Here is a 23,501-nt window from a genome sequence, read left to right on the forward strand (position 1 = left end):
CTTCTTTCAAACATACACAGAGACTACAATTCAGATATTCAAGCGTATTTAAATAGTACTAGTTATTTTATTCATGCTATTTATGATTGAACATTAACTGGATAATGTTTTAAATTATGTATGTAAATGTTACCACCCAAAGACAAAGATATTTGCAACAAGAATTACAACTGTTACATAATTCTAAATTGACCACACTTAGAAGTGTTTCACTTGCTCAAAGGCTACGGCAATTGCTAAGTAATTAGGGAATCTTATTTAATCAGTGCTAGTTTGTATTATTCGTAATATGTATAAGTGGTCACTAACTGATAAATCATTTGTAAAATATAATGAATCATTACTTTTCAAAAGAAAACAAATTGATAAACACGACTTTCCAATCCTACAAATGACTTTGTTTTGACTCGCACATAGACTATAATCAATTTAGAAACTTTATTCACTATTGCCAGTTATCTTGTTCATAATATTTATAAGTGGTCACTAAATGATCAGTATTTTGTAAATTATATGTAAGTGTTAATTTTCAAAATTTAATATGTACCACAAGTATCCATTAACCCGAACAAACACTATTTATCAACCCAGAAATTACTATCCAATCTTAACAATAGAGTGCTAGATATTTTTATCATACTATTTATCAGTGGTTACAACTGAATAATATGTTGCTAGTTGTATATATTGGTATTACCAACCGAGTAAATTGGGAACGCAAATCTCCAAACCCAGAGAAAAACTTTATTTCCACAACAGCAACAAAGAATTCACTAATAACTATGTAAGCATATCGAGTTAATGCTAGGTACGTCATTCATAATATTTATTGACTTTCTGAATTATATGTTATAATGTCTGTACAATACTACCCCAAAATACAATTTAAATCACAAAGATTGTTTTTTTCACTTACACCAGTTAATATTTAATTTTATCTAATTAATGAAAGTTACTTTATTGTATTTATATGTAATACGTCACCAACTAAACGTTTTATGTAATGATTATACATTTTACTACCATAGTAGTATCATAGTTTTACTGCACACTCGTTTATGCTGGTAATCTAATTCATATATTCATGGGAGATCACCAACTGATCATTATTATGTAAATTATATGTAAATGTTACTATCCAATGACAAAAACATTGCTAACACGAATCTCAAATCGACTACATGCATTTAATGAATAAAGTTCAGGTTTAAGATAAGGTAACTAACTAACTGCAATATATTGGTATATATAGATATCAATGCAGCATATTAGGGTGTTAAATAGGTATTCCATTTGGTAGTTTTGTTGGATGAAGATATGGGTACTTTGCTTTTCGTTCTTCATTTTTAATGTCTATAGTCTTTTCTATTTCCTTCAAAGTCTGTCTGAATCTGAAAATAAAATCAATTCAGTATTACAAAATATCACTTCTTTTTTCGAAGGTAAATTAAAGATATGACGAATAAGCAAAACCATTGCTTTTGTTATTATCATTGAAACTTAATATTAATACCAGACTATTATTCATTCTATTATTACACACTTGTCACTGTATCGCTATAAGTTTCAGCATGTCGTAATATTGCGACATTACACGGGATATCTGCACCTTGACATATTAGGAAACTCGAATTCCATATATGGAACCCTCACGCGGAATTTCCAAAATGACGGACGTTTTTGAGAACGAATTTATAGCGAGAAAGTGCCAGTAATTTTGATCATTTTACTCTGTTCTGATGATCCTACATCAAGTGTTATGATCGAAAAGTTGCAAACTAGTGCGATGATATAGCAATGTATGCACACACGATTCAAAGACATACCAATCTCCGACACACATCAATGTGATGAAAAGCAAAATACTTACTTTTGTAATGCAGGAATACTGATTGGATCTGCCTGGAATAATTCACTAAAATAACCCAGAGATGTTGTACCGTGAGTGCTCAGCGTCTGCGACAACACCGCTGTCTCCAACGCAATATATTTCGACGGTAAATGTTGTAAGATATCGGATTCCGTCAGCTCGATCTAAATAAATATAACCAGAAGCATAATATACATAAACAGCTAATATATAGTCATGTTTCAATTCATTGTGATTTAATTTACTGGGGTATTCAAACAGCAGGCTCAATACTGTGCGTAATTGTGCATAAGAATACATTCTTATCATATTCCTAATTGTGACGTTTATTTGTATTGTGTACATATATGTATTATAGTTTACAAATTTGGCAATGAAAATTACGATCACATAAACGAGACTCGAATGCAGAATGATTAGATTCATTTTAATTATTTAGATTACCTGTGCCGATTTAGGTGGTTGTCCGCGGAGAAACAGAGGATATCTTAAAGGAGAGGCATATTCATCATACTGGTTGAAATTGACAGCAGCATGTCCCACACTACAGATAAATATAGTAGTTGTGATGACTTCTATGACTTCATTGGTGTTCGTAAATTGGTCACCAGTAATTGGAATACCCTTAAAAATAAACAATGAAAGAATTGAAGTCAGTAAGCATAACATAAGAAGGCGATGCCAGCAAGTCTGTACACTGAATTCGATCAACTAACATAGTACATATTCAGTTCCTACCTTTATACCAAATCCCAGAGGAGCTGGTGTAACTAATTCTTTTATCCAGTCTTGTATTTCCCAGTCATTTGTCAGTTTTTCAGGTTCATCTATGTATGTGACCAAAACACAATTAACAGTTACTGCCAACATAAGAACCTTTCTGAAACTCAATTTTAACATATTGGTTATGTAAAATAAAATAGGCCACTGGCGGAAAAATAAATACACACGTTTTGGAAAAATCAATTAGGAATATATTTTAAAAGCAAAAAATACAAGATACAAACATAATGAGCATTAACACATTGCAGCATGTGGATCAGTAATGTATTTCAAAATAAACAAACAAACAAACAAACACAGTGCTCACAAATAATTAAAAACAATAATATTTCTACGATGTGACCATACGACACAATTACCGTAATGTCCCTGTACAATCGTAGTAACATATGCCTTGATAGCAGTATATATTAACATTGCGTCATCGCGATAAGGATAGTTAAATATCACTTCTTGGTTCTCAACGCCTCGTGCTTCCATGTCTTTTGGCAATGTGCCATTTACATCGAACCGCCACTCCTTCCATGAACGAAGTAGTATTTCCATGGCAACCTTTCTACCACCTGTCATTAGGTTATCTAATAGACTTCCTGGGTCCAAAAGAACAGACGTAGCAAGGCTGTAGCAGAAAGTTTAAATGTTCAGAAATGCTTGAGTTAACCATTTAGGAAACGTACTATACAAAGGCAATTTAACATACATGCTGGACACATACTTACTGGGTTGTTGTTATCATGAATTGATAATGCGGCTCTAGGAGTCGAAATATGGGATGAGAAGCCGATAACCGTCTATGACTTGCCACACAGAAACACTCCAGGACCAAGTGGGTAAAAAGAAGTTGTGAGGCGCACTCATGAATACAGGCATCAGCATTATTGAAATACATCTTTGCCAGCATCCAGGTGTATGGCGCATTAGTCGGTAGAAAAACCTGAATGTGAAATATTACATATAGCGCTTACTTTGCAGATGATGAGGCTGTGGTGATAAAGGATTACATTTTAACTGCATTTCATTGCGAATATTATACATATTTACCAATGTATAAATGAGCTGAATTATGAATTATGATTTGTAGTTAATTCTAATCACGTACACGGGTGTTGATTACTAACTATTGAGGGTGTAGTAGAGGTTTTCAGGAAATAAAATTCACACTTATTATTTACATTTACATTACATTATTTTCAAACCATATAAAAAATTGTATGAATTGTTACATTGGATGCAAACTTCGCGTCGTCATGTGACCATATATCCTCTATAGAAAATTTAAATGAAGAAATTATTGACTGTGTCATTTATACATCCTTGAATAAACTCACAGGGTTATCATCGCTTTTCCGCTGGAAGAGCTGAATTGCTACCGGCATCAACTCATCTTCCTTATTCATAAAGAACAGACCAATTGGAGCACATAATACCTGCAATTGGTAAAAAAACACAGGCCAATGGGAGCGCATAATGCTTGTAATGGGTAGCGAACAGACTAATGAGGGGGGGGATTATACAAGGCATGCAATGGATACAAACAGACCAATGTGAGCACATTATACTAATTTCAATGGGCAATGAACTGACCAATGGGGAACATTGTACCTGGGATTGGTGAATAACAGACTAATGGGGACCCACAGTACTTGTAACTGACAGTAATGAGTAATCACAGCAATGAATAAAGTCAGCCCTTTAATGTGATAAAAAATTAGAATGAAACATAAATAAATCAAGTTAAGAGTTGATTTCTTATGTTTAATTGCTAAGATGGTGCGAGATTTGTTCAATATTTAATATAAATACATGTTTAAAGCAAATTTTCGATCTAATATTTCACCTGTTCTCTGCAGTTGAACTCAAATTGCATTTATGAGTAATGATCTTATTATCCTACTTTGCATGTCTTGCATCATACCTTTGTTTGTAGAATGTTACAAAATACACCATAAGATATGTTCGATGAATGTACTGTTTGGGAACGCATGTGGCTCTTTGTAGGTGAATTTATTATTGTAAGAAAATAACCTACACATTCAGGATCCAGGGTTGTGATTCCATCCAATATTTTGTGGTCAACGATAAATAAACGTTTATTTGATATTGCTTCATCCAATGACATGTTATCCAGCAAGTGACCAATCATATCATTCGTTACACCGAAGCTGTTATGGATAAGACATATAGTTGTATTAGACATATAGCATATGTAGTAAACACGAGTGCTTGATATCAAAATAAGTTCCCTGGTTTTGTTAAATGTAATATATACACACAGTGAAACAATATATTTCAACCTACTTTTCTGGGATTCCGGTACACAGCCGAATTTGATTCGGATTGCAGCCCATGAGTCTTTGTGCCCCGAAAAACCAATCTTGATTCCAAAACTCCAAATTCTGTGATGTTATTAAAAAAAAATAGTATGATAGTTGACGTACTATTTCTTTGTTTGGGATTTGGGAGTGGATATAGAAGCAAAAATCTTACCAAAGGTCTTTGTAAATGATCACCGAATATATTATGCACGTCTTCCAAGGCTTTCCATTCTGAAGAGACTATACCGTTCAAGAACGCAGTGAGTTTGCTTATCACATTGAAAGCTAGAGCAGTCGACTACAGAAATAAACCAACATTATTAGCTGCATGGAATATTCATCCTAGAAAGGTAATGCGATGAAAAGTTATTCGAAAAGTCATATATATATATAAATAATAATAAAACAATACAAAATATTACCTTATACTGAAAGGAGAATTGTTCTGCCCGCGGTATTTTCGCCGCCTGTCGATCAAAACAAATCACAATGAATTATTTGACAGTGAACTTTGCAATATTCATTGTATACCCCTTCACGTTCACGAACCCTGTAATATGTTAAACAGTGTTGAAACCATTGTCATATGAAAGTTATTCCCCGGGACATTCATTCCTTTCGACTGGCTGAAGAAGGGATGACGTATTTTCCTTTTATTTGCCTTGTTTGTACTACTTAAACCATACCTTAATAACAGCTCACTATCAAAGTGATATGTCCATGTAAAGAAAATTATAATTACCCGCGGCAGAATAAATGTAATTAATACAGCTCAGAATACAACCTACTATACTGTGTTGAATTGTGCATAATCAACGACTGGGAAATCCGTTGATAGTAAAACAAGTAAATTAATCATTAGACGTTTGTTAAATAATTACCACAATCGAATGCAATATTACATTGCTGAAATATGCGTTATCTTACAGATACGTCATCGAAATCAGCAATTACCAGCACAACAGTAATTTGAAACATATCACACACATTGTTTTGCCCTGAAAATTATTTCACAATCAAAACCATTAAGGGAGTTTTTTTTAGAACCACTTCATATGTTTGGCTTCATTGATTGATAGGCAGCACAAAACTCGTAGTAAGCTTAAAGCTAAAATAATTTCTCCGATTTCCCTCAGTTCGCTATCACGATAACATATATTTCAGTAACAAGCATTTATCATCACACAACAATATGTGTGTCGATAATATTCTCATGCAAATTGGTGCCCATGGGTTCTTTTTATAAATATGAAAACATGCGGTGGGGGTAATGTACATATCATCACAAGAAATGTGCACGTAATTGAACCACTTCAAATATCATTAGTTCATGCAGTAGTTTTTCTACCATGCATTTGTCATATGCGATAAGTGTTGGATAACTACATTATAACTTGGGACATCAGTTATATTTATAGAGCATAACGTTTCACAAGCAGACCGTTTATGTGTATGATAACGTAAATTGATTCCACAAATTGTTAATAACTTGTTTTCGTGGTTATAACAAAATTCATATTTAGCTTTCCTCTGTATTTGAAATGCCTTTTCAGAACATAATATTAACTTATCTCAGCACTGAAACAGTAACGTACATGATATTTTAGTGTATTACATATGGCTAACTTTATGAAATATGAGATTGATGAAACTTTCGTTTTTTAAGTCCAGCTTGTACGATTAATACAGAATGCAAACAATATGAGAATTTCCTTCATAAATTCGTGAGAACTGTCTGTGACACCATTTGTACCTTCTCTATTGTGTTTGGTTGCCGCATAATATCATAAGAGAAAACTTGAGAATCGTGTTTGGAAAAATAGTCAGACTTAATGGCATGCATTGCCTCGACCTTCTTCAGAAAATATTCCATGTCGAGTTATTAAAGTTCGGAATCATGTTTTGGCTTGAATAACTATTAATAAAATGACCTTGTTTGCATCACACAGTTTTCGCTTAAGGCGAGTCGTTCTCTACCCCAACTCATTTCTTTCCGAAAAAAATATATTCAGTCACTATTACTTGCGCTATTACTACTTGCGCCGTTTCCGTTGTGGTTAATACATCATTATTACATCAGACGTACTGGTGTACTGTAGTAGCGTTCAGTGCATCTACTGCTACTTTACGCGGGAGAAAATTCTACGTAAACAACTTCTGGAGTCAGTCTATCATTGGCGATCACACATTAACACTTAATTATTATTATGCAATAGTTAATGACGAGATGATTTCATACTGTTCACAGTGGACAGTTCATTGTTGTTCTTATAATATAAATAATCTTACCGATGGCGGCAAACCTTCGTTTACAACTACAAACTGGTACTTATTCAGTTCACGGTCAAGTTCGTTTCGTCTCTGCTCAGGGTGTCCTGCAAATTGTGGCAGACTACTATCATACTTGTCGATTTTTAGATGACGTCTTGTGATCCATCGTTGAATCGGGAATGGGTACACCCTCTTTTGTACCACGTCTTCAACATCGACGTAATCGACATACCAATGGTTACCCAGCCAAGAATCTCGCCATATTTCTATCGTAGCTATTCCACCGAAATTCGGCAAATCATACACTTCGAGAGTGCTGGTATGATTGTGCTCGAAATCATTACTGCTACTGTCTAGCTCGATTGATTTCGACGCTTGTCCAGATTCGTTGTAGAGAATGATATGAACATCTGCATCAGTACCAGAACCAACCAGGTTTCCAGTTTTAACCTTCACTATGTAGTCTGCCTTCTTCAGCGCGTTGCCCATACTTTCCTGTATGTAACGGTATATACAATTGCTTTTGATGCAATTCAAATGTGTGTTTTAGCATTCACCAATGTTGCTGATTGTCTATAGTAATTAAATTACAGATGCGAGCTCGTGGGCATTCGGGTTCCTAAACTTATGTGTTTTGTTTTGCTTCTATATTCGTACAGCGTTGACTACACAAATAGAACATATAAAAAAGCAATTTCAAATTTTCAAACCACTAAGGCATTCATGATATTTAAATCAGCTTGGTTCTACAGTTGATGAAAGGGGTTCAATCTTAAATAGCTCCCAGAGTTTGTGCATTAAATTTGAAGTATGGACACTATATAGGTGGCGTGTTTCTGAAGAAAAAAATTCGCCCTGATTGTTTGTATTGTGTTTCCAATGATGTCAGAAGTGTTAACTGCCAGAGTAGGCTTAATTACGTGGCACGTAACACTATGTTTAGCAAATTGTTAGCAAAAACACCCCATATTATTAACAATCTCGTTCTTTTGTAGATAAGTGTCGCAAGAACGAATTACAACACTAAGGTTCGAACTCCAACTGTTTTACCCGCAGTTATAATAATGTGTTTATAACTAGCACAGAAACGGACAGATTATTGTTTTGTAAAATGTTATTAATAGTATATTATATGCATATCATCGCCAAATCATAATTATTATTGTTGTACATCATTGCAAATTATGAAAAGCGTTCACGAATGCTCTTTTGCACTTTTTACAGTAATTAGCATGTTTTCCTTGTGGCAGAGCCATGAAATGTTGAAAATGTGTGAAGCCAAGACTGTATACATATAAAAAATATTTGTTAGTACTGCGAGGGCCCACGAGCATGAATAATGCCTCAAGGATACGCCTATAGTTGTCTTGAATGTTTTTGGTGTTATTAAACAATATTGTTGCAAAGCAAAGGGTGTTGATACTGTAAATCATATTATACATGTATTTGTTTTTGATCAGCGCTCTCTTCGATTAACATTTCACTGAACTTGTATGGGTTGTTTCACCAAAAAAATTTTGGATTTGTACTCAAAAAGTTCATGAAGTATCAAGTTTAATTGTAATTAAACACATTTCAATAATTAAGGATGGCGTATACCGTAGTATATTTCTACGAATGAATCCAGGCTATTTAGTTATCTATCTTCTAATTAAAATGCCATTATTTTATTTAGTATATTTAGAGAATGTTGTATGATATATAATCTAAATAAATGTGGAATAGTGAATAATGTTATTTTCGCCGTCAATTAATCATATCCTACTATATTTTTGTTTTCACATCAAATGAATCTAACGATCCACATCGTGTTAGACCGTCAATTGCCAAGAAAGAGTTGTTTATGTTCTTCAGTTTTACAAAATATTACTTATTAAGAATTATATTAATTCGGATATTTCTTGTTTCAGATATCGACTAAAACGCGTGTGTGATACAGGAGTGTTTAGGGTGGGCGGTGGAACGATTGTTACAATTTTTCGAACATCAACTCTTACTAACTTTACTAGTAGTTGGGGGTTTGGAATTTGCTACAATATTTGTTATATAAATAATAGGGTTGCTATAGATATCCCGAATTAATGATATATGCACTCCATTTACGTTTTCAATTTCACGCCACACCTCAACTTTCGTCGAGAACCAACTGTCAGTTATCACAGTTATTTTTTAGTTATTTCAGCTCAATGACAGCGGGGCATGAATCGCACTGTCTGGTCACGTGCATGTCAAAACATGCGCGCAATGGTTTATGGGAAATTAAACAATGCCCATGCAGCACTGGCTCGGAGATAAACGACAGAGAATAGCACTTCATGCTCCACAGGGTCAATCATTTCAGTCCTGAACGCAAATAAATCATTCCAATAAAGCCACAGGAGATTACTAAAAAATAAAACAATAATGAGTATCGTTTTGCGTGAAACAGGTAATAAGAAAATCAAACATGAATAAATTATCGCGTTCCATATGTGTGTTGTCGACGACGATTATTAGAATATAGCAAACAATAACCGTATACATTTGTTTTCATGAAATAACGTTCATTTGGTCGAGTATCAGGGTAATGACATCCCATGCTAAAAATAACATTATTATTTAATCCTCAAAACGTAGGAATTTATGTTGAGCACTACGTAGCATGATGTTCTTGCTCATATTTGGCATTGTCTTTGTTCAGTTTATGTCACGTGAGAAAAATTTATACCCGGTTTGTATGGGTTCAGTTTTATTTTTTGGTATTTTACATTTAACTACATGTCAATATGCCTCGATAACTGTGATTTGTCGTACTTAAACGTACTATGCCCCCCAACAAGACGACAATTACTCACCTGTCAGCCTGGTAAAACAGAATCTAGTCTTTTATGTCAGTACAATCATCAAATATAAAGAAAACAGTGAAATTCACGCAATATTACTATTACGACGGTCTACTCACTGCAACAGTCTACCATGTAGATTGTTTAGCATTTTGAGACGGATTATTTTGATATTTTTAGATATTAGTAAATACTTAATTCCGTGTGATTTGCATTTTGCCCATTGGCCCTCAACCTACCGTGAATATATTTTCGATAGGGTTTTAACTAAAACACATTTTAGCATTGTTTGTGTGCTTTTAAATATTATAAACAGGGTATTGCGTTGCAATCATCCATCAGGTTGTCAAGTACAAGGCTTAGGTTAAAGCGGGGAGTCGTCACCTGCGCATGCGTCAGATGGCCATAGCGTGTCATTGTTTACAACTAAGCGTTTACCCATGAGCCTTTGCATTTTTAGCGTGCGTTGTTGTCGTCCGCTTGGGACTAAATTCACGCGCGTGCGCAGGTGCCGCCCCACCCGCTTTAAATATGTGAAAACGATATTACTGAGAAATATGGATTGTATGACATTTCAGATTGTGGTTATAGCTGGATACTGACTGGTTTTACCATTTCCCAGCTACCAAAGCAACTCAGATTTGAAAAGGGAATAACCTATTATACAACGTGGCATAGTTTGCATGCCCTTAACCAGGGGGTTCAGGGGGTTCGGACAACCCCCCCCCCCATGCGCGCTCGAAGGTCCGTCTTTTTTTAATGCACAATATTTTTTAAAAGGCGGACTAATTTGAATCACCAGCGGCGCTGGAAGTCCTAGAAAAATTGATCACTTTGTCATAGAATAAAGATGAACCCTGCCGTTTACAGTTAGGTATTCCCGAGTCCGTATTATACTGGTAAAGACGCGGCACGCGTAAAAACAACTTTCACGCCATGAAAGTGGTGGAACGCAGTGAACCACGCCCCGGTACGCGACACTCTTCCAGTCAAAAAAGTGACACCTGGCTGTTACTATGGTAAACGGCGCCCGGAAATCTCACTTGGCGGCATGTGGATGACGGCGACCAACTGCCTGCCACTGGACATGACGTGGTTTCCCCCATTTCTAAGAGGCAAAACACTTAAAACACAAGAGCCTTGTAAAGCATCAAGTTTTCGTGTCGGTGGTCAGGTACAAATATTGTCTGAAGCAGTCATGTAATATGTAAGTGTCTCTGCTTTTTCCTTTGAAATCCTCTCAAAAACGCAGGAAATGCCATTTCAGAAAGTTCAATTTTCAAAATTTTTCATTGGTCCCTCAGAGAGTGATAAGAACCCCCCTCCCCCCGAAGAAAAATAATGGCTACGGGCATTGTTTGGCACAAATCATGCACACCCAAAATATAATGGAGGGTCCTATTTGAGTTTGAGAAAAGTCCATATATATGAATCATCGAAAAGTGAGGTAAATTCTAACTCTACCAATTTCAACAATGCCTAATTACAGGTCTCCAGTGATAATAAATGTGAAGGAAGAGTGTGTAAAACTACGTTCATTACCTACTTTCATAGGCGGCAGAAATCGAGTTAGGTTACACAAACTATATTCAAACTAATAAAAAATTAATCCAGTATAATCTGTTGTAGTAATTAAAGGTAACAGTCCATACGAGCGTGGACGAATAGTTCCGGTCCAATGTTCAATGTTATTTTCAGATGGTTCGATGTTCAGACGGTCTTATTTTCAGGTGGTTCGATGTTCAGAAGGTCTAATGTTCTGGATTTCGTTAGGGAAGAGTCGGCTATGCCTAGAACATTTTATAACGTTTGTAATTGTAAATTGTCAAGAGATTTTCTGTCGTAATTTATTCAGGTATTTACCCCTAGCTGCTTATTAAACAATTGGAGTTAATGCGAATGTATTTACAAGATTGTGCTTGATTGGCTAAAAACTAACAGTCAGACCAATCAGAGAGCAGCTTTGTTTTTTTCGACGTATCGAATTATGCCTTGTATATATGCTTAAACTAAACAGGAGTTAATTAGTACCCCATGCCACACAATCACAATTCACTTACACGAATACAAATCATGCAATAAATTACAATCTAAGCATAATGCATTATTACCATTTACTTTATATTGTTTGTAAGTGATTACAGACCGAATAATACAATAGGATGTAAATAATATGTAAATATCAAGAAACAAAAAAACAAATTGGTAATACAGCTATACAATCCCAGAAGACGTAGCTTTTCTTCACACGAATGCTGGAATCAAATCAGCAGTCTGAATCTAATCATAGACGTTAAATGTCAGTTATTGCCTATAAGCGAATCCTTATCTAGGAAATATGTTGTAAATTTATTAAGATACCACACAAAGGCATGTAAGAGGGCTCTCCAATTTCTTGAAATGACATCGTTTTCATTCACACACATTCTATAATCAATTCTCAGTTAATAAATCAGAATTCCAAATTAATGCTAGTTATTATATTCATATTATTAATAAAAGGTCATTAACTTATCAGTATGTTGTAAATTATACCCAAAGGCAAACATGTTTGTAATATGGTTTTCTTGCCCACTGCCCCAATTGAACGTACCTTCATTTACACAAATGCTATAATATATTCAGATGTTACAATCTAGAAAGAACAAATTAATGTAAGTTACATTCATACTATTGCTAACTGATTAATACGTTGTAAATCATGTTATATAAATGTAATATAAACTAAAATAAAAACTACACAAAGACAAACATATTTCTAACATGGCTATAATATTACCCCAAAATGGCTTTTTGGTCCACAATTGACACAAATGTTATACTCCACTCAACAATAAGTATCTAAACAAATGCTAATAATGCTGGTCATTTTATTCGTAATATTTATAATATGTCACTAATAATAATGTTTTGTGAATTCTATGTTAATGTTTTTACTTAGTGACAGACATACTGCTAACACAGCTCACTATACCAAACAAAATTCACTTTCATCGCGAATAGTATAAATTCAGAACATGAAACTTTAAATATCAGCAAAACTACTTTATATAACTATGGTTTTGCTTACTGGTCAATTTGAAACGGAAAACTACTTGTTAAATCACATTCTGTCTTAAAATATTTTGAAGGAGACATACCTCGGCATTGAATATAAATTATTTAATTAATATTGGTTGAAAATTAAGATCAAAGTCGTCCACAATTCACAGCCTATTGGCATATTAAATTGATATTGCATTGGGCAGTCCAGATGGATGCAGATATGGATACTCTGCTTTACGTTCTCCATTTTTGGTGTCTATAACCTTCCCTATTTCTTTCAAAGTTTTTCTGAATCTGAAATAAAGTAATTCAAGTATTATAAAAACATCCCCTTTTTCGAAGGCCAACTAACAATTTGACGAAAGGCTAAACCCTAGTTTTGTTATTTTTGTTATTATATCCAATTGATGATGTAATATTTGAACCAAGATATCATACATTTCATTAATTTCATTGTGATAAAAAAACAAAATACTTACTCTTGTAATGCAGGAATACTGATTGGATCTGCCTGGAATAATTCACTGAAATCACCCAGCGATGTTGTACCATGGCTGCTCAGCGTTTTTGACAACACGGCTGCTTCTAAAGCCAAATCTTTTGACGGTAAATGTTGTAAGATGTCAGCTTCCGTCAACTCAATCTGAATGTATGCATATATATATATAAATATATTAAATAGAGTTATGTTGTTCAGATGCGAATATATAATGTAAATGACTCCACTAATGCCTGTCACGTATATTATATTTTCAATTACATAATAGTAACCAAAGTGTGGCAACGTTGATGTATGATCGAAACTTCTTCTAAGCTGGTCACGTGTACGTAAATGTGCATTAAATAATAATTGGATCAGTAGTGTGTTTAACAAACGTAAGCTAATTGCATAGTACCATTATTCATAATACTATTCATAATAGTTCGTGAGTTGGAAGGGGTCTGAACCAGGTGATTTTCTTATGTATATAAAGCAACTGACCATCATTAGTCTCATTGCACACTCACACGTGGCGTTTTTATATATAAATACACACTAGACGCAAATTTTGATGCTAGGATCTCGTTGAGAACGAGAACGAGAGCGCCACGTGACGTGTTTTGCCTCCCAAATAAGCTTCCTTTGTTTTCTCATCACATCATTGCGTCTACCGCTCGTTTGAAAAGTAGACGCGATGCTAGAAAGAATGAAGCATTTATTGAAGACAAAAAAAAACATCACGTGGTTTTCACTAGTGATTAGATTCATTTTAATTATTTAGATTACCTGAGCCGATTTAGGTGGTTGTCCGCGGAGAAATAGGGGGTATCTTAAAGGAGAGGCATATTCATCATACTGGTTGAAATTGACAGCAGCATGTCCCACACTACAGATAAATATAGTAGTTGTGATGACTTCTATGACTTCATTGGTGTTCGTAAATTGGTCACCAGTAATTGGAATACCCTTAAAAATAAACAATGAAAGCATTGAAGTCAATTAGCATAATATAGAAGGGCGATGCCAACAAAGCTGTATACTGAATTCGATCAACTAACACAGTACATATTCAGTTCCTACCTTTATACCAAATCCCAGAGGAGCTGGTGTGACTAATTCCTTTATCCAGTCTTGTATTTCCCAGTCATTTGTTAGTTTCTCAGGTTCATCTAAGTATATGACCAAAACAAAATTGAATTCACATTTACAGAATTACTTACCATTTAACATTGTTATAAATATGTCTCACGTTCTATGAACATCATTCTTAAAATATAACTTAATTTCAATATCCGTATTGGTATAATCAGCCAATCAATAAGAAATAATCGACAAAATACTTGGATCGGAAGTTTATAACAATTACAATATACCAAACAAATATCAATTTATTTTTTTCAACATTTCATTATCACGATTAAGCTGATATAGTAATAAAACAGAATAGAAAGTTAGTTGACAGATTTCGAAATCCTTAACACTAAGCGCTGCTTCCTAATACATATTACAAAAATATTGATATCCTATTCACCACTGTTTTGAATAATGAATCAATTACCGTAATGTCCCTGTACAATTGTAGTAACATATGCCTTGATAGCAGTATATGTTAACATTGCGTCATCGCGATAAGGATAGTTAAATATCACTTCTTGGTTCTCAACGCCTCGTGCTTCCATGTCTTTTGGCAATGTGCCATTTACATCGAACCGCCATTCCTTCCATGAACGAAGTAGTATTTTGAAGGCCACGTCTCTACCACCTGTCATCATGTTGTCCAATGCGCTTCCCGGGTCCAAAAGCACCGGCGTAGCAAGGCTGTAGTGCAAAATGTGTATTGGACAAATTTTCTGTTAGTTTGACAAGTAAAAGCTCGAAATAGACAAAGGCAATTTCACATACATGCGCAATACATACATACATACTTACTGAGTTATTGTTATCATGAATTGAAAATGCGGCTCCAGGAGTCGAAATATGGGATGAGAAGCCGATAACCGTCTATGACTTGCCACACAGAAACACTCCATGACCACGTGAGTGAAAAGCAAATGGGTGGCACATTCATGAATACAGGCATCAGCATTATTGAAATACATTTTTGCCAGCATCCAGGTGTATGGCGCATTAGTGGGTAGAAAAACCTGAAAGTGAAATATTACATATTCGATTACATTTGATCCATTAACTCCACTAGGTTATGTTTCCGATAGCGTTGATTTGTTTGTTTGTTTGTTTGTCTGTCAGTGTGTATGTCTTCTTTTAGCACCATTACGTAAGATTTGTGAAATTTTGGTGATGATATGGAGCATACACGAATTGTGTGAATGATCATTATCAGATTTGTCCATTTTAGAAAAACTGACAGTAAAATAACTATTAAACGTGGCCAGATCTGGGAGAAACGTTTTTGCATTTAACTTTTTAAGTAATAATGATATGAACAAAATTCCAAATGCTGTGTATATGTTATCACAATCAAGGTGACCAATGATGTAGATAAATGAATGAATAACACAATAATCTTAGATGTAAATCACGATATATTGGAAAACAAGCTGCTTGGTCTGCGATGTTCGAGTGCTTGCTAGTTACATTTGAGTAGCATGAAAGTGTTGGTGACGGTGAAAGATAACATTTTCACTGCCATTTCATCTTGTGAATCAATAAACAACACATAATTTACCGTTGTATTGGTAAGCTAAATAATTCAACCATTAAAGATGGATGAAAATCTATGTTAGTTTTCATAAACTATTCTGATTTTTGTTTTTGTGTTATCTTCCGTGGTCACGTGTGACTACCATTAATCATCAAAAGTCAACTCACGGGATTGTCATCGCTTTTCTGCTGAAAGAGCTGAATTGCCACCGGCATTAACTCATCTTCCTTATTCATAAAGAACAGACCAATTGGAGCACATAATACCTGTAATGAGTAATCAGGACATATCTTTGACGATTAAAACTAGCATTTAATTTCATTGTGATGAATAATTTGAATAATTCAGTGAAAATTACTTGTACAAACATAGAAAACTATCAATCAGATACTTCGTCTGGGTAATGACATGTGCTCCATTGATATCATACAATGATGAATCCATATTTACATTTGTTGTGGAACATTGCTGTGTGAGCCTTGGCATATTTTTATCGAATATATGCATTTTAAAAGTAACCCATATTCTTGTGTCATGCAAATAGTATCCCCCATAGTTAGAATTATTAAAGACCAACAAAAATAACCTACACTTTCAGGATCCTGAGTTGTGATTCCATCCAGTATTTTGTGATCAACGATAAATAAACGTTTATTTGATATTGCTTCATCCAATGACATGTTATCCAGTAAGTGGCCAATCATATCATTCGTTACACCGAAGCTGTTATGGATAATACGTCATGTTAGATATATAGCATGTGCAGTAAACACGAGTGCTTGATATCAAAATAAGAACCCTGGTTTTGTTAAATGTAATATTTACACAGAGTGAAACAATATATTTCAACCTACTTATCTGGGATTCCGGTACACAGCCGAATTTGATTTGGATTGCATCCCATGAGTCGTTGCGCGCCGAAGAACCAATCTTGATTCCAAAACTCCAAATTCTGTGAAGTTATAAGAACGAAACACACAACTGCAATGATAGTGGTCTTATTGCTATTTTTTTTTTGGAAAACATAATTTAGAAGCTTATTTGGAAGCGAACATCTTACCAAAGGTCTGTGTAAATTGCCACCAAATATATTATGCACGTCTTCCAAGTCTTTCCAATCCGAAGAGACCAAACCGTTCAAGAACGCAGACAGTTTGCTTTTCAAATTGAAAGCCAGAAGAGTCAACTACAGAAATAAACCACATATCATCAATTGTTTCGAATATGTGTACATGTATCAATTTCTCAAAGCTAGAATTTACAATCGAACGTTATTCAAAACACCCTATAATAATAAGATAATACATTAGCAAAATAAAAGTACCTTATACGGCAGGGAGAATTGTTCGGAACGCGGTATTGCCGCCGCCTGTTGATCAAAACAAATTATAACTAAACATTTTTCAATACAGTACATATGTCTAATGTGTCGATACTCATACGACTTTGTTATAATAGTTGAATTGGCGACTGATATATTCTGCTTGTGTGTACCTCACACAGATTCTTTGTTGTGATACTAATTGTTAATTAAACCCTATTTTGGCACATATGGGAAGGAACATTCAAGTACAAACGGGTACTGCAGTAATTATAACAGTTTCAAACCGCTTAGCAAACAATTAATACATAATATATACAAAAATAAACACGACATGTCTATCGTGTAAAGGGCAATATTCTGCCCTAATGCCTATTTCAACATACACCATTGCGCGCATGTGTGTACAGCCTTTGAAACGTTACAAAGAATCAGTTTTGCCCACCATATCGATTATACGCCAATTGATATGATAATGAATTCTATAATTTGAATATGGCTGACAGTGTTGAGGGTTAAGATGTGCTCGTGTACATTATACTTGTAGAGGGAGTACATACATAGACAGAGGAATACTTTACTGAAAGTGTTGTACATTCACATAAATCAGAATGAACATCTTGATTTTTTTAATGAGTATAGTGTTCAGTAAAATTGCTACTAATTGCATATTTCAAATAAAATTTGTAGTCGTTGAACAATGTATAATGTATGAACAGCGCAATTAGTCGTTGAAAAAGATATCAGGTGAATCCAGGTGTACTGGTGGGTTCGGTATTCCATTACTAATTTAAATTCTCGTAAACCATGTAGCCCATTATGTTATGTTATGTTATGTCGTAATATAAGGCTATTTGCACCGAAACATTTGCCAAAATTATAAAGGATCAAAAGTGTATAGAACGACCACACCAACACTCCATGCATATTGATATCATCGTCACATCATTATTTCCAAGTCTCAATTTAGGATTTGACGAGATGATATAACACAGCTCCTTCACAAACAATCTTGCAAATAAACACATTCCCATAGGACACAATGTGCAATTCATTGTTAATATATTATAGATATTCTTACCGATGGCGGCAAACCCTCGTTTACAACTACAAACTGGTACTTATGCAGTTCACGGTCAAGTTCCAAACGTCTTTGCTCAGGGTGTCTTGCAAATTGTGGCAGACTACTATCATACTTATCGATTTTTAGATGACGTCTTGTGATCCATCGTTGAATCGGGAACGGGTAAAACTTCTTTTGTGCCACGTCTTCAATCTCGACGTAATCGACGTACCATTGGTCGCCCAGCCACGAATCGCGCCATAATTCTATCGTAGCTATTCCACCGAAATCCGGCAAATTATACACCGAGAAGGAGTCGACATGGTTGCGCTCGAAATCATTACCACTACTGTCTAGCTCGATTGATTTCGACGCTTGTCCAGATTCGTTGTAGAGGATGATATGAACATCTGCATCAGTACCAGCACCAACCAGATTTCCAGTTTTAACTCTTACTATGTAGTCTGCCTTCTTTAGTGCGTTCCCCATATTTCCTGTGTGTAGATTGTAGAATTTCTGGGTATGAACTGATGCAACTTTTTCGTCTAACTGATTGATATGAGTGATGTCATGGGTAGTACTATCTACGAACCATAGGTGTTTAGATAATACAAGGGATTGCTCCACGAGTAACGACCAGCTCGATTAAGTGATACCAGTGGGTAAACATTACATCAAACATCCAACTTAAAGCTGAACAAATCGACTAGGAATTCGGTGGGCCATTATGTATTACTTCCTCCAACATTAACTTAATTTACCAAACAAAACTTTAATTTCATGCAACATGAACTTAATTTCTTGAAACACAAATTTAAATTGCAAAAATACATTTTAAATTTTCGCAATAAAACCCTAATTTCTCAGGTCACGAATTTAATTTGCAAAACGAAACATTAATTTACAAAACTAAACTTTAAATTCCCGCAATGAAACCTTTTTTTCTGGAACACAACGTGAATTTACTAAACATAACTTTAATTTAGAAAACTAAAATTTAAATTCTTGCTACAAAAACTTAATATTTCGAAACACAAATTTAATTTTTCTCGCAACAAAACTATAATTTACAGATAAAAATTTTAATTTGCTAAAAACAATATTAAATTCTCGCAGCAGAAACCTTCTTTACTTTAATTTCAAAAAGCAACATCGATTTCTCACGACAAACCTATTTTATTCACAATACAACTCTGACCTCACAAGCACAACTTAAATTTCATAAAACACAATTCGTAGTTTCCCAGAACAAAAGCTTTTTTGTAAAAACGGAAATTGACTATGTATCCCAGACTCCTCTGTGCGAGTTGGCTGCCATTTTTATTTGGTTATCGACTGTTAATCTGTTCGATTGTATTTTTATCACAATTCTGTACAGGCACAATTTCCAACTAGTGGTTTTGTGGCTTCTGCGTTCAATTTTAGTGATCGGAGTTATTACAATGAAGTGAATCCGGATGATTCTGATCTTTTCAACATGACACTTCATATAGAGTTCATTATATACGACAGAAAATAGAACAGCACTGTAACAACTGTTAAGGTACCGGTCACTGGTAGCATAGTGGTTGTTGCATCAGACTCAAGATCGATAGACCCAAGTTCAAATCCTACCATAGGCTGAACGTCAAAAGGGTCGACCCCTATGTGTGGGTGAGTGTGCCACAGACTCAATGGGAAGGCCATTTCCGCTGGCCGAGTTTCGTTCACTAATGAATGCGACTTTTGGGGAACCTTGGTTATGGTCCGCAGGTGCTTGTTTTCGACCGGGCCTGGTTGACGCCAGAATAGCGCATTACAAATTGCCATTTGACAGAGAGATGGCCACACAGCCCTGTCATGTAGTCGCAAACATGAATATGACTTCTGTGGCGAAATGCAATACTAGCACTTGCAATTTGCACATACAAAAAAAGTCAGGAGAGTGACACTCCAATGTCCGGAACTGTCGCCTGGCACAAAAAATATATTTAAAAACCAACAAACAAATGTTAAGGTAGAGATGCAGGTTCGTGGGCACTTGGGAGTAAATTTTTGTTTGCTTGTTATTATCCAAACAGTCTTGGCTATAGCCTGTTAAAATTTTGTAGAATTATGAATAGTGGAACATAATCAAAAAACTATTTTAAAATATAGAAAACTGGTACAAACATTCTCTCTTTTGAATGCTTAGCAAGATTTAGCAAGGCTAAAAAAAACATAGTGAAAAAAAAAGAAATGACGGGATCTCCATATTATGCACTATAGTTAACTTTTAACAAAACGATAATACATTTAAATTTGGAACTGTTACAGCCATTTTAATTATGAGCATTAGCAAACTTCTTACTGAGTGAATTGTTATGCAAATTAGCAATTATATCAGCTTCTTTTTAGTGCACATCCCACAACTTAAAAAAAAAAAAAAATAGCTCCTAGATGCTTTGACTTTTGCTTTTGAAATTTTTACAAATGATTGACAACGTGTTTATCTTCAAAACGCCGTCGGGCATTGTTTTTGGTTGAACAGTGTTACAACAATCGTACAGACAACTAGCATGGGTGTTAATGCGTAAACTTGAAGTAGAGAAATTTGAGCTACTGCCCTGCAAAATTGACAACTGGTAGACAGTTTTCAAGACAGCACTTTCTTCACAGTAAACAGATGTACCTATAAACCAATTTTGACAGGAAACAGAAGCATGGTTTAGAAGCTATTTTTTTAAAATCACTTTTGACCAAAAAAGCTCATTTTTTTGCATATTTCAAACTACAGTGTCTAGAAAAAAACTAACAAAATTTTAAACTTCATACAATAAGCTTTCCAAAAATATATAGTTTTGTGGACAAGGGAAGTCATCTTGGTTTTCCTAATTAACTAATTAAAATACATGTCAGGTAACTGCATCTCTACCTTAAATACACTTTAGTTCAACAAATAAAGTTGTTTTGCGAAATTAAAGTTTTGTTGTAGTAAATTAAAGTTCCATTGTGCAAAGGTAAAATTATGTTACGAAAAGCTACACTTATGGTGCAAGTGTTTTTGAGGTATGAGAAATATAGATTCTTTTATGAAAATTTGAAGTTTTTTTATAAACTAAAATTGTGATGCGAGAAATTAAGTTTGTGATGTATACATTTAATATTTTGTTTCGTTAATTAAAGTTTTGTTGTGAGAAATTAAAGACGGCAGTGCTGATCATTTGTAAATACAAACATGTCACAACCCCGTTTATGTCCGATTGAACCAAAACCCCAAACCGAAGTGAGTCCGAGTCCTGCCGACAGTATCCGAAATCATCTACCCGCAATGATGGTAAAAAGGGAGGAAGAGAAAAAAAATACAGCGTACGACCCGATAGTGGAAAAAACAGTATTAGATTAGAAAACCGAGCTGAAACTTAAGCCTGAAGACTACGTTGAACAATCTTTATCCAGATGTAGCAGATATCAGACGAAAGACATACTGACAGTAAATGCAGCGTTGAACTGTACTTAACATTGAAAACGTGAAAAGCAACGACGCGCAATGCTTCCCTCGAATAAAACTGATTCCGCTTGTAGTATAACCAGAAATAAACAATGTATCGATTAAATCTCAAAAACGTATTTGATTACGTTGCGTAGATTTTGTAAGCGGGATGAGTTGTATGTGCCACCCTATACATTTGAGAGAACACATCTCGTATTGCCCCAGCGTACACCGACTCATAAAACTTCTTGTTTATGTATATGATTTGCAATGTTGGTAGGACGTGTCGTAGCTCGCGATTGGCTCTCCGGTTCGAGTAACCAATCGTGTACATAACTTGGTCTACAATGAGTGACATTTGCTGCTATGATTGTGGAATGTTTTAATGGTGTATCGACAATGACTTCACCCTGTCATTCGATGCCACTAAATCGAACTGTTACGGCAATGACACTACGGCATCAGTACCCGTGATAAACGAAATGCTCTATTATATGGTGGATATCCTGCCAAATGATGTTATTGTAAACTTGTTCTTGGACACGTATGATATTTACTCACCTCGAAACACGTAATGAATAATTCGGAGAAAAATGGTATACTAGGCTAGCTTTTTTTCAGTTTAATATTTTGTTATTTCACATCGAGCTAAATGTCGTATGCCACGATAACGGTGATTTATTTTAAACTATGTACCCAAAAGACAACAATTACTCACCTGTTGTAAGCTTGTAACAGTTTTTTTGCGCGAATACAGTTATCAGCGATGGTAGGGTAGTGTTTCAATGGTGACAGTCGGCTCACCGCAGCAATCAACCCTGCATATTTTGTTCAGTATTTCTGGATTAATTTGGTATTTTTAGATATTATAAACATTAATATTTCAAAGTATATAAATAAATCCACCTGGTTGTAATTTTGAATTTTCCAGTAAATTTAAAATCCACAATGACTACCATTCCAATATAGTTGACTGAGGGATATTAAATGCAACACATTTAGTAATATCTACGTGACAACCATTGATGAATGCATTCGGACATACAGAAGTGCTCTCTTCCGATTAGGATACCATTTGCATATTGACAGTTAATAACCACACCCATGGATTATAGATCACTGTCGTTTTTCAATAAATATCGAGGAAGTTGGATTTGTGACAATGATATTACTAAAAGGCCTATGTTTTGTGTGATGTAATTGATTGTGGTATTCAAACGTGATCAAAACAGATTTCATCATTGAGAATTATCGAGCGTTCTTATCGAAGAATTGTGAATGGCTGTATTCTGTGTTGATCACGTGTACTGTAAATTGTAAAAACACCATATTCATAAACCATGAACATGTGAGGTAAATTCTAACGTCTGAACCAATTGTAGTCTGGCAACAGATTTTCAATGCTAACAAATGGGAG

At 34.8% G+C, this 23,501-nt stretch overlaps 2 protein-coding genes across 3 annotated transcripts; both read right to left on the reverse strand.

The window, feature by feature from the left end:
- Positions 1-47: 47 nt before the first annotated feature.
- Positions 48-10,204, reverse strand: LOC100369676 (polyunsaturated fatty acid 5-lipoxygenase-like). Of its 2 annotated transcripts, XM_085497904.1 has the most exons (14): positions 10,074-10,194; positions 9,343-9,624; positions 7,258-7,734; positions 5,391-5,435; positions 5,141-5,266; positions 4,952-5,049; positions 4,683-4,815; positions 3,982-4,080; positions 3,373-3,587; positions 3,013-3,272; positions 2,609-2,697; positions 2,315-2,494; positions 1,871-2,034; positions 48-1,391 (listed from the first exon to the last, which is right to left on the reverse strand). In XM_085497904.1, exons 3-14 carry the CDS (start codon positions 7,726-7,728, stop codon positions 1,277-1,279), a joined length of 1,995 nt encoding a protein of 664 aa, XP_085354030.1. In that variant the 5' UTR covers positions 7,729-7,734; positions 9,343-9,624; positions 10,074-10,194; the 3' UTR covers positions 48-1,276. The 2 variants fall into 2 exon arrangements, with proteins under 2 accessions (XP_085354030.1, XP_002737892.3); XM_002737846.4 differs by lacking the exon at positions 9,343-9,624 and having other exon boundaries at positions 10,074-10,204.
- Positions 10,205-12,163: 1,959 nt separating this feature from the next.
- On the reverse strand, positions 12,164-23,148 carry LOC100369827 (polyunsaturated fatty acid 5-lipoxygenase-like). The gene is made up of 13 exons (XM_006820282.3): positions 22,803-23,148; positions 18,652-19,127; positions 17,574-17,618; positions 17,310-17,435; positions 17,104-17,201; positions 16,840-16,972; positions 16,417-16,515; positions 15,517-15,731; positions 15,146-15,405; positions 14,668-14,756; positions 14,374-14,553; positions 13,586-13,749; positions 12,164-13,400 (listed from the first exon to the last, which is right to left on the reverse strand). The coding sequence occupies exons 2-13, from the start codon at positions 19,120-19,122 to the stop codon at positions 13,286-13,288; spliced, it is 1,995 nt and encodes a 664-aa protein (XP_006820345.1). The 5' UTR covers positions 19,123-19,127; positions 22,803-23,148; the 3' UTR covers positions 12,164-13,285.
- Positions 23,149-23,501: the final 353 nt, after the last annotated feature.

The sequence above is a fragment of the Saccoglossus kowalevskii genome, chromosome 4 (assembly GCF_978046115.1).
Source record: "Saccoglossus kowalevskii chromosome 4, keSacKowa6.1, whole genome shotgun sequence".
Taxonomy (NCBI): Eukaryota; Metazoa; Hemichordata; class Enteropneusta; family Harrimaniidae; genus Saccoglossus; species Saccoglossus kowalevskii.